General features: G+C 68.4%; 2 protein-coding genes across 2 annotated transcripts; one reads left to right on the forward strand and one right to left on the reverse strand.

Annotated features, from left to right (window-relative positions):
- Positions 1-1,689: 1,689 nt before the first annotated feature.
- On the forward strand, positions 1,690-6,115 carry DALRD3 (DALR anticodon binding domain containing 3). Its single transcript, XM_052775602.1, is given in 14 exon segments — positions 1,690-1,803; positions 1,805-2,002; positions 2,117-2,406; positions 2,491-2,771; positions 3,042-3,100; positions 3,197-3,319; positions 3,626-3,696; positions 3,870-3,928; positions 4,294-4,376; positions 4,478-4,601; positions 4,714-4,772; positions 4,884-4,997; positions 5,217-5,285; positions 5,524-6,115. Coding segments are annotated over 14 exon segments (1,749 nt in total). The 5' UTR covers positions 1,690-1,704; the 3' UTR covers positions 5,644-6,115.
- WDR6 (WD repeat domain 6) lies at positions 5,988-11,212 on the reverse strand. Its single transcript, XM_052776531.1, has 6 exons — positions 11,059-11,212; positions 8,575-10,981; positions 8,129-8,224; positions 7,812-7,928; positions 7,482-7,600; positions 5,988-7,362 (listed from the first exon to the last, which is right to left on the reverse strand). The coding sequence occupies exons 1-6, from the start codon at positions 11,210-11,212 to the stop codon at positions 6,872-6,874; spliced, it is 3,384 nt and encodes a 1,127-aa protein (XP_052632491.1). The 3' UTR covers positions 5,988-6,871.
- Between the last annotated feature and the right edge of the window lie 28 nt (positions 11,213-11,240).

Raw genomic sequence — 11,240 nt, forward strand, 5'->3', positions numbered from 1 at the left:
GCACTGCCGGGGGGGACGCAGCTGCCCCCCCAAGCTGGGGCACATGTCCCCACTCATGCCCCGGGGCTGTGGGTTCGCAATGGCTGCGGGCTGCAGCCCCGGGGGGGGGTTCAGAGCTGCCTGCGGAGCCCCAAAACGAGTTGCTGAGTTCCCGGCAGAGCCGTGCTGCCAGGATCTGCCCTCGCCCTGGCCCCCTCCGTGCACAGAAGCCCCGGAGGAACCGGTTTGGGCCCTGCGGGCAAAGTGGCCTCCCCCCCCACACACACCCGGCCTCGTGGGGAGGCCACAAAGGGAAGGACAGGGAGGGAGGTCCCCAGCTCTGTGGGGACACGTGCTCCATACTGCTGCTGCTGCTGCTGCTGCGGGGGGGGGTTCGGTGCTTCCTGGATACCGAGGAGGCCGGGTGGCATGGGGGCTGGAGTGTGGCAGGCCCTTGCCCCTGTCCCCAGATCAGACAGCCCCGGAGGGGAGCAATAGCCCCCGCTGCCTGCGCTTGTTCAGGGAGTCAGGTGGCAGCACGGACCCTCCGCTCTTTCAAATCTGTGCTTGAGATGCCAACCGACATGGAGGAGCTCGGCTCTGCAGATGTAATCAAGACCACGATGGCGTAATCTAGTCCTTTTCACCTCCTTCTTCCTGGGGCTGATGAGCTGGACACTTCGCTAATGTGCTGGGCGGGAGGGCAGCTCCTCACACCCATCCTTCCCGCTGGGGCCAGCGGAGCAGCCACAGCTGGGGCAGCGAGCAGGCTCAGAGGAGGGCTCGGCAGGGCACACACCCAGAGCTGCTCATTGCCCTTCGCTGCGCAGAGCCCAGCTGCGGTGGCAAACCGCACCTTGCAAGAGCTGATGATGCTCCTCACCCATCTTGTCACACCCCCAGCCAAGCCCTGGGGGCCTCGGGGGCGGCGAGGCTGAACTGGCAAGCTTGGGTCTGCCAGTCACCCTGTGCCCGCAGCCGGGGTCTGCCTTACGCCCTCCAGTCCATCCAAAACCACCTGCCCGCCACTGCCCAGGGATGCCAAACCCGATCCCAGGGCCCCTCGCTCCCCAGCAGCCCGGGGACAGCCTGGGCCTTCCAGCTGGGCTGTGCCATGCCGGCGGCTTGGCCGCACTTACTGCCCTGGGCAGCCCGTTTCCTCCACAGTGGTGGCGGCTGCCCAGGCCCGTCTAACCCCGGCACAGCCTCTGGCCCTCCCGCTTCCACTCGGTTGCCGGTGGTTTCGGTTCTGGGCCCCACCAGCGCTTGGGGACAGGCAGGAGCAGCCCTGAGGGGGCTGAGGAGCGGTGCCCCCTCCTCTCCGGGCTGGAGCAGCCCCCGGTCCCCAGCCCAGGAGTGCGGGGGGAGCCCCAGCAGCCCACGCTTGGCCCTGCCAGTGATCGCCCCCACGGCCTCCCCTCAGGGTGCTATCGCTGGGCCCTGCCGCTGCCAGGCCACGCTGAGGTGAGGCTGTGCCGGGGCCTGTGAGGGGCCGGGCCCGCCCCCCCAGAGGCCTTTGCGGAGGGTGGCAGTGCCCGGGCACACCGGCCCCCGGCCCCGGCTGCTCCCTCTCGGCCCGCCGAGCCCCATCGCGCTCCCCGGGCAGCCCCGCCCGCCACACCCATCATGGCGGCCCTGCGCTACCCGCCACGCACATCATGGCGGCCCCGCTCCCGTTACCCCCAAGATGGCCGCCCTGCCCCGTCCAACCCGCCCGCGCCCAAGATGGCCGCCCGGGAGCACTGCGCGCCGCGCCCAACATGGCGGCCGCCTGCGACAGCGCAGTTGGGGGGGCGGGCGGGCCGGGATGTCACTTCCGGTCTGCAGCGGCGGAAGCGCTGGCCGGGCTCCCATGGAGACGGGTGAGGGCCGGCCGGGGGTGGCGGCGACGCTGCGGGCCCTGAACGGGGCGCTGGGGCGGCCCGCCGCCCTCTGGGTGAAGGAGAACGGCACCCGCAACCTGCGGCACCGGGACTTCCTGGCGCCGCGGGCCGCGCTGAACGCCGCCTTCCCCGGGGGGCAGGTAGGCCGCGGTCGAGCGCGGGGCCTGCGTGGAGGGGGCGGAACCGGGGGCGGGGCCTGAGTCGGGCCACGTGCGGCGGGCAGGGGACTGACTCCTCGCCTTCTCGCTCCGCAGGTGCCCGCCGACGTCATGGCGGGCGTGACATCACTGGGAGGCGCGGGAGTGCTGGCGGTGCGGGGCTGCCAGGAGACGCCGGCGGGGCTGGCCGTGCAGGTGCGGCGCCCCGAGGCCTTCCGTCGCCTGCTGGCCCCCCTGCCCGGCCCGGCCCCCGCGGCGGGGCTGCAGGCAGGCTGGGTGGTGCTGCACTGCCCGGCCCTGCGCGGCCCCGCCGCTGCCCTGCGGCCCCGCCACCTCCGCACCGTCCTGCTGGCCGACCACCTGGCCCAGCTGCTGCGCGCCCAGGGGTGAGCGCCTCGCCCCCGCCTCCGGCCCTGCCGCCCGGCCGCTCGGCTGCACGCTGCCAGCGCCCGCCTCTCCCTCTCTCGCAGGGTCGGCGTCCGCCTGGTCCCTGCCCTCGCCGAGGAGGGGAGCCGGGAGGTCCTGCGGCAGCTCCGCGTCGACTGGCCCTCCAGCTCCGGTGGCTCGGCCCTCCCTGACACCGTCTTGGCCTTGAAGCGGGTGCTGGGCCGGTCACCCTGTGCTGCAGCCTGTGAGCAGGGGCCGGGTGCAGCTGTGCTGCCTGAGGATGTCATCTGTAAAGTGCACTTGAAGAGCTTCGTGGAGCAGCAGGGCTTGGTGGGCTACGACCCCAATCTAGATGTCCTTCTCGGTGAGCCTCACATGTACAGCAGCTCTAGTGTGACAGTGGGGGGGGCGGCGAACGGCTGCAAACAAACAAACAAACAGGCCTGTTTCTTTTTTTCCCAATTGTTTTTACAGAAAATAAGGGGGCTTTAGATCCAAATTGCCTTCTCTTACAGCCCTTCAGTCTGGTTGGAGTCAGAAACACAGACAGCCTGGGACAGACCCAGTAGTGCAGGATGGCGGGGCAGGGTGGCGAACCCTCGTGTTCTGCTCTGAGTGTCCTTCCTTCTTTCAGTGACGGAGGGGAAGCTGCGGTCCCTGGCTGAGCTGCAGCAAGCTGTTCTGCAGTGTGCGGTGAGTAACCCTGTGGCGCTGCCTGCCTCTCACTTTCCAGACGTTGTTCCCTTGTCACGCAATAGCATTTGAGCTCCCTGCTGTGCTCTGCTGCAGGCTGGAGGCCAGGGGAGCTGCTGCAGCATTGTGCATGTGGTCAGCTGTGAGGAGGAATTCCGGCAGCAGCAGTTGGACCTGCTCTGGAGGATTTTGGATCCAGGAGCCCACACAGCTTTGCAGGTGAGGAACCTCCGACACCCTCCTCACTGTGGCCCCCAGCATCCTTGTGCTCAGTCAGCCTCCTTCAGTCCCCAGGATTGCCCCCTTGTGAGGCTTCCCTTTCGTTGGTGGCCCCTCCACACTCTTGCCCAGGCAGTGGAGCAGCCTCTGTGCCCTTGGGATTTCAGTGCTAAGGAAGGAGGGGCAGGAGAAGACTGTGGGGACACAGCTAGAACAGGGCTGGTTTTAGCCTGGTTCTCCTGCACTGCATTTTGGTGGAGCTTCTGAGTCTTCGACCCCAGCCCCAGCCTCTCCTCTCTTTTTCAGAAACACCTTGTCTGTGGGCCAGTGAAGGTGACAAACCCCTCATCACCCATCGGGGCAGACCAGTACTTCCAGTAAGTTGGTGTGTAGTGAGGTGCCTACTGCGCTGCTTGCCTGCCAAGGCTCCCTGCTTTTGCTTGGCTGGGTCGCTGCTACAGCTGAGCAGCCTGAAGGCTGGGGGAGCCCTGGGGTGTTCTCTGGGGCCAGCTCAGCCCAGGGGTGGCAGCTGTGTCTCTGTTCCTCCCAGGCTCCGAAAGCACCAGATGTATGAAGCCTCCGTGATGAAGTATGGGGAGCTTGCGCAAGGTGAGGGTTTGCTCTGCGGCTCCACACACGGGTGCTGCTCCACCCCCCTCTCCACTGCTTCCGTAAGTCTCCCCCTTCACCTCTTGAGTCTGCAGCCAGCGGGGCTCTCCCCTGCATGGTGCTCCTTCTCCACCCTCTGTGATGGAGCCAGGTGCTGACCTTGCTTGGAGTAAGGCGTCTAAACTGCCATGTGGGGCACGGGCACAGAGCAGCACCTGCAGCTGGGGCCAGGGCTGGAGAAGTGTGGTGGTCCCTAGCTTCCACCGGAGCCCCCTGGCTCCAGGGGTGTTCCTGCCTGGGTGTTGGGGGTGACAGTACATGGGAATGGAGCAAGCTGTGCGTGATGCCACCTGCGTTCTCCGCAGATGAGGCCTGGACTGAGGTGATTGATACCCTCACAGTGGCTGCCATCAGGTTTGAGATGCTGAGCACTGCTCACCGGAGTCAGGTAGGACAGGAGTTTACGCAGAGCCAGGGCAGGCAAGCTGTGGGAATAGTGGAGTGGCTCTGTGCTGAGCAGCCTGGACTGTGACTTCTCCCTGCCTTCAGATCACCCTGGACCTGGAGGACAGCAGCATCTCCACAAAGGGAACCAAGAGCGGCGCCTTTGTGATGTACAACTGTGCCCGGCTGGCCACGCTCTTTGACACCTACCAGCGGGCTGTGGAGCGGGGTGAGCACCAGCCCTGCAACCCTCCTGTGACACCCACTCCTGGGCTGTTCCTGATGCCTGGAGCCACAGGGGCTTCTCTGGGCACAACAATAGTCTCCCACCTCCTTTCCAGGCACGTACCCAGCTCTGCCACCAGTGTCACAACTGAACTTCTCCTGCCTCCGGGAAGAGGTGAGTGCTGAGAAGGGGAATGTGGGGACCTGTGTGCCCTTAGGTCTGGTGATGGATGCTGCTGGCCTAAGAGGATCCGGCCCTCTCCCAACACATGTAATCCTTTCACAGGGCGAATGGCTCCTGCTCTTCAACTATCTCCTGCCCTTCCCTGAAGTCCTGCAGCAGGCAGCAGAGCTGCCCACACCCACCAAGGGGATCCGGATCACAGCCAACACAGAGACAGTAAGTGCCATGTGCCATAGCGCCCATGGGTGCTGCTCCAACAGTCCCAGCCCAGGGCAAAACTACACACTGGCAGCGTACTGCCCACCGGTGAGCGACACGGGGTGGTGCCAAGGGAAGAGACTGCAACACCCCTGGGGCTGCTCCTGCTGTACTTGGGGTGGGGAAGGGCCCAAGCCCAGCCAGACCCTGTCATGCCAGCAGCACTCTGTCTTGTAGGTGTGCAAGTTCCTGATACAGCTCAGCATGGATTTCAGCTCCTACTACAACCGGGTCCACGTCCTGGGGGTGAGTTGGATGTCCCAGACCTGCAGGCTTGTGGCCCTGCAGCCTTTCCTGGGGCTGGACTGTAGTTGTGGGGCAGCCATGTGGGGAACGGGCTCTGGGGTGCCAGCAGTGTGATGCAGCCCTACACCAGCCCCTCAGGGATGCGTACACAGGGTGCAAAGGCAGCAGTGCCGCTAGAGCCAGCCTGTTGAGCGGCAATATGCCCACCAGCCCCAAGTCGCTGCTTTTCTCCCCACAGGAGCCGTTCCCTCACCTCTTTGACCAGATGTTTGCCCGCCTCCAGCTGCTGGGAGCGGTGAGGGATGTGTTCCACAGCGCGCTGGCAACTCTGCACCTCCCTCCTCTCAGCCAAATCTGAGCCACCGCTGAAGAGCCTGCCACGGTGTGACGGGCACCAGGACAGTGCGCCACGAGAGGAAGGACAGGCCACAACCTCCCTGGCAGGGCGAGGGGTTGCCCTACCATCAGGCAGGGAGTCAGGGCATGTCTCAGCCCTCACACAGGTGCTTCCCCTCCCACCGCTCATGGGGTTTGAGGGTTTGGCTATGTGTGCCTGCAGCTGCACCCAGTGTAGGAGATGGGTATGCCTGCCATGTCGACGCCAGCAGAAGGGAGGATGCCTGTGGCACTCTGTGAGCTGAGCTGGGGAGTACCAGGGGAGGTAGCACGGGGGACCAGTCACCACAAAGCCAGGCACCTACCTCGCTTCCCTCAAAGCCATTTATTGAAGGTTGCTCCATGCTGGCAGGGAGCTCCTGAGACTCAAGGTTCCTGTTGGCCCCTTGGCCAGGCCCTGATATTGGGGTCCAATACACTTGTTGCTGGACAAATGCTGAGTATGTCTGACCCCAACAGAGCACCTTGCCCCATGCAGGGCCAGGGCCATGTGCAGCTTCTTGTCCTTCCCTGTGTTTTGATGGTGCCGGGGCCTGCTGCTGTGCAGGAACAGCTCGAGGCAGCACTGAAGGGCTGCTGAGGTGGGGGGGGGGGTGGCAGCACAGCATGCCTTGGGCTGCTGCCCCTTGCCCTGCAGGGTGCTGCTACGGAGGATCAGTTCCCCCGCTTATTTCAGCACAGTTCCCAGCACTGCAGGGTCAGGGCTGTTACACAGGGCCCTGTCCCAGGGAACATGAGGCTGCAGCCTGCCACGTGCCACACCAGTGCCTGAGTGGTCTTGGCCTCCTGCTGCCCTCAAACTCCCACGGCTGGGCACAGTGCTCAGCACCCTCCCGAGCAGGTTCCTCTCTGGGATCAGGGCTGGAAAGCCTGGACATGGGTCCTTCACACCTCAGGGAGGAGGAACTTCTCCTGGGCAGGGTGGGCTGAAGACCCCACTCCTCCTTTACTGCCTGAGGAACCGCAGGCTTATCCAGGAGGGGTCACATCTGCCTTCTCCCCTGAGACCACCAGACTTGAGCAACCCTGGTGTGGCTGTGCTGTCCCTGAAGGAGCCAGGCACACCCATCCCCTTAAGAGGGGACACATCGGCAGGCAGGCTGTGACGGGCTGCAGTGACAGGCAGAACACAAGTGCTGTGTGCCCTCCCCAGGCAGGCAGAGAGCAGTGTGTACCGCATGCTTGCCCCGTTACTGGTGAGCCTCCGGCGGAGGGGGCTCGGGGGGAGCCGTGCCGTGCAGCATCTCCAGGCCCTGCCCGCAGAGCACGCAGTAGTACTGCAGCTCCCTGCCGGCCTCCGCCACCTCCCAGCAGTCCAGCTCGGCCAGGTCTGGCACGTGGAAGAAGGTGGTGCTGAGCGCGTCCAGCCCACCCGGGCCCCGGCGCCACAGCGTCAGGCGCTGGTCCACCGAGGCGGAGAGCAGCAGGTCCGGCCGCAGCACCCGGATTCCCGTCACGTGGGCGGCGTGGGCGCAGGGCCTGGCCACCCGCTCCAGGACACGCAGGCGGGTCCCCGCCACGGCCTCGCCCCCGCCCAGGGCTACCTCCAGCAGGCAGAGGTGGATGGAGCCGTCATCGCTGCCGCTGGCCACCAGGTACTGTCCCTCCGGCGTCTCGTGGACGTGGAGGCTGTTCACGCCGCAGCTGTGGGCCATGACGGTGAGCAGCGGGGCGCCCAGGGCTGGGAAAACAGGCTCGGTCAGGAGAGCAACACTCACCTTGGTCAGAGGGAGCAGAGGAGCCACCAGTGTGGTGGCCTCCCTCGGGAGGCAGAGCAGAGCCACCGGCAGCAGCACCCACCCAGGGGCTGCATCTCTCCCTCGTCTCGGCACAGGGCGTCCGCCGCATCCGCAATGGGGCCGGTGATGTCCCAGAAGGCGACGCTGCCGTCGGTGGCTGCACTGCACAGGAGGTGCTTCCTGGAAGGGAGGCGTCAGGGGAGCCTCCGGCTGCAGCCCTGCGGCACACAGCCCTGAGAGTCCCCACTGGGATCCAGGGAAGTGGCAGAACAGCCCCCACGGACTAATTTCTCCCTTCCCTCCGCTGGCTGAGCTAACAGCTGCCATCCCTGCAAGGACGAATGCTTCTCCCCAGAGCCCCATTGGTTGCAGCACAGCATTTGGGGCTCACCTCTCCCTTCCTGCCCGCGTGTGCAGGAACGCCTCCACCTTCAGCACACAGCGCTGGTGGTGAAATGACTCCGCCACCAGCACCAGCTTCTGGGTGGCCTCCAGCAGCCCAAAGACCCTGTGAAGGAGCAGAGGGCAGTCAGCTGTGGGAGAAGGGGGCTTCCAGCACCTCCACCCCCACTTGCCACCATGTGCCATCCTGTTCCCAGCTCAGAGCTGGCCATGTCCATGGCAGCAGCCTCCCCTGTGGAGCCTGCTCTGCTCCTGTCGCCAGCCCCAGCTCTGTTCTCCCTGCCAGGCCCCACGACGGCTCCTCACCGGACTGATCCGTCACTGCAGGCAGCAGCCAGGAACTTCCAGGGCATTGGCAGCTGCTCGGTGCTGGTCCCAGGCACGACCGAGAGGGACATGTACCTGCAGCAAACACAATGCTCACCAACGTGACACCTTGGTGATGCCTGCAGCCGTAGGAAGGCAGGTGGCCCAGCAGAGCAGCCCAAGCTCAGTGCGGGACGCAGCTCTGAACACTCAGAGGAGGTGCGAGGAAAGACCGAGCCTTCCCCTAACCCCAAAAGTCCCTCGAGGCCCAGCCATTGGGCACAGGACACCAGGGATGTGTGTGTGAAGCCACAGCAGCTCTGTCTGCCTCAGCTGAGCCTGCAGCTGCGCAGAGTGGGTATCCCCATGGAGGCCAGCACAGTTCCCAGCACCCTCCCGGACTGTGGTAATTGCTAACTCTGCCTCAGGCAGTCCTTGAGCATCACCTCGTCTCCGGGTCCATCTTGACAAGCTTGTGCCTGTTCTTCTTCCGCTCCCAGTGCTCGTCCAGCCGGTGGGAGGCCACATGGATGACCTGGCAGGCCACAGCGCTCTCGGAGGCCGGGTCCCTGGAACACAGCAGGCGGTAGCACTCGATCTGTGCCCGGCCACCCGCAGAGAAGAGCAGGGCAGACAAACCCTCGTCACCGAAGCCCTCGTCACCAGGTCCTGCGGGGCCGGCCAGTGCCAGCGCCCTCACGCTGGAAATGTGGTCACTGAGTCGGGCGAGGGGCACAGCTGCCCGGGAGCCCTCGCTGAGTGCCAGGACGCAGGCCGTGGTGTCCTCGCTGCCGGTGACGAAGATGTTAAGGGCGGCATGGCCAGGCACCTCCACCGCCCCCAGGCGCCGCACGCAGGCAATCTCCCGCCCGTGCAGGGATGCCAGGAGCACCTGCTGCTCGCGGGGCTCGGCCTCGCAGTGGTACAGCATCACATCCCCGCACTTGATGAAGGCGAAGGCCTCGGCCGAGGGGCTGCTGCAGTAGCTCCAGGAGCGGTGCCCCCCACCGCAGGGGACGCAGTGGAGGTTCTCGCCGGTCCTGCTGCTCCACACCACGAAGTTGTCGGCGTGAAAGCCCAGCACGAGGAGGTCCCCGTCCGGGCTGAAGTGCAGCTCCTCAATCCACTGCAGCCCTTTGCAGGGCCGGTGCTTCCGCAGGACCTCCAGCTGCTGGCCCTGCAGGCGGAGCTGACGGTAGCAGCCGTCCCGGCCGGTGCTGTAAATGTAGTCCCCGTGGCAGGTCACCGAGGTAACCCCCGTCTTCCCGTGGAGCCCAAAGAGCACGGACAGCGGGGTCTCGAGGGGAAGAGCCCCTTTGCACAACAAGCGAGAGGGCTCCGACCCGCTGCCGGAGTCCTCGCCGCCTGGGTCGGTGCCGCCATCGGCACCGCCGGCGCTTTCCGCAGCCCACCCCGGGGAGCTGCTGCAAGGGAAGAGGAGGAGGGAGCCCCGGCGGTCCCCGCAGACCAGGAGCCCTCCCTGGGGCAGGAAGGCCGCGCAGGTGTGCCAGCGCTGCTTGCAGAGGGGCAGCAGGTACCGTCCCATGAGCTGCGCCCGGGGTGCCTGCCCAGGCCGGTGGGCGACGTCCAGCCAGAGCATCTCCCCGTCGGGGCCGGAGACCAGGAGGGCGGCAGCGGCAGTGGGCGGCAGCCCGGGCCGGGGGGCCCAGCCCAGCCCGCGCACGGCCCCCTCGAACAGCCTCAGCCCGGCGGCGGCCCCGGGGCGGCTGAGGGCGAAGAGGAGGAGACGCCCGTCGCCGCCGGCCAGGGCGCAGAGCGCCTCGTCCCCGCCGGGCAGGGGGGCGGCCGCCAGCGCCCCGCGGGCCCCGCCGGCGGCGGGGGGGGGCAGCACCGGCACCCAGCGCCCCGCCGCCGCCTCGTAGGCCGCCAGCCCGCCCGCCTCGCCCAGCGCCAGCACCCGCCGCGGCCCCGCCAGCACCGCGGCCCGCGGCCGCCCCGGGGCCCCCAGCGCCGCCGCCGCCGCCGGGGCCGCCCGCCGGGGCCGCCAGAGCCGGACGCCACCGTCGTCGCCGCCCGTGGCGAGGCAGCCGCCGGCGGGACGCAGGGCCAGGGCGCGCAGGGCCCCGCGGTGCCCCCGCCGCGCCCGGCGCACGCCGCCGCCGTCCCACTCCAGGCAGGCGCCGTCCTCCCCGGCGCTGACCGGGCGCGGCCCCCGCAGCACCACGGCGGCCACCCGCGCCCCGTGGCCGTAGCACACCAGCAGGCAGCAGCCGCCGTCTCCGTCGCCCAGCTCGCCCACGGCCCAGAGCCGCACGCTGCGGTCCTCGGAGGCGGAGGCCAGCAGCCCCTGCGGCGCCGCGTAGCAGAGCGCCAGTACGGCGCCCCGGTGCCCGCGCAGCCTCCGCCGCGGGGCCGCCGCCTCCGCCGCCCGCCACACCACCACCGTCCCCGCCGCCGTGCCGGCCGCCAGCGCCAGCCGCGCCCAGGCCCTCCCCGCCAGCGCGGCGCAGCGCAGCGCCCCGGCCCCGCCGCAGCTCGCCCGCCGCAGCCAGCGCCCGCCGCCCCGCCACTCGTAGAGCGCCACGGTCCCGCCGCCCAGCGCCAGCGCCAGCCGCCCGCCCGCCGCCCACCGCGCCTCCCACACCCGCGTCCCCAGCTCCCGCGCCGCCCCGCCGCCGCAGGCCGCCAGCCGCGACCCGCCGCGCCGCACCGCCAGCACCGCCAGCCAGCGCCCGCCGAAGGCCGCCACCCGCACCGCCGCCCCGCCGCCGGGGCCGGGCTCGGCCCGCAGCCCCTGCACGCTGGCCTCACGCAGCACGCTCCGCCGCCCCGCCGCCGCCGCCGCCTGCCCGCCGCCGCTCAGCCGGAACGCCACCACCTCCGGGCCCGTGCCTGCGGGACACCGCGTCAGCCGCCGCCCGCCTGGCCCCGGGCCCCGGCCCCGTGCCCGGCCCCCGCCCGCCGCTCACCCGCCAGCAGCGCGTCCCCCGCGAACTCCAGCGCCGTCACCGGCGCCACCAGCGCCACCGACTCCATCTTGGCGGCGGAGCGGCACCGCCACCGCCGCTCCGCTCCGCGCTCATTGGCCGGACACCGCGCGCCACAGACCGGCCCGCCGCCCATTGGCCGGGCCCCGTCGCCCCGCCCCCAG

This window comes from Harpia harpyja, chromosome Z (genome assembly GCF_026419915.1).
Source record: "Harpia harpyja isolate bHarHar1 chromosome Z, bHarHar1 primary haplotype, whole genome shotgun sequence".
Taxonomy (NCBI): domain Eukaryota; kingdom Metazoa; phylum Chordata; class Aves; order Accipitriformes; family Accipitridae; genus Harpia; species Harpia harpyja.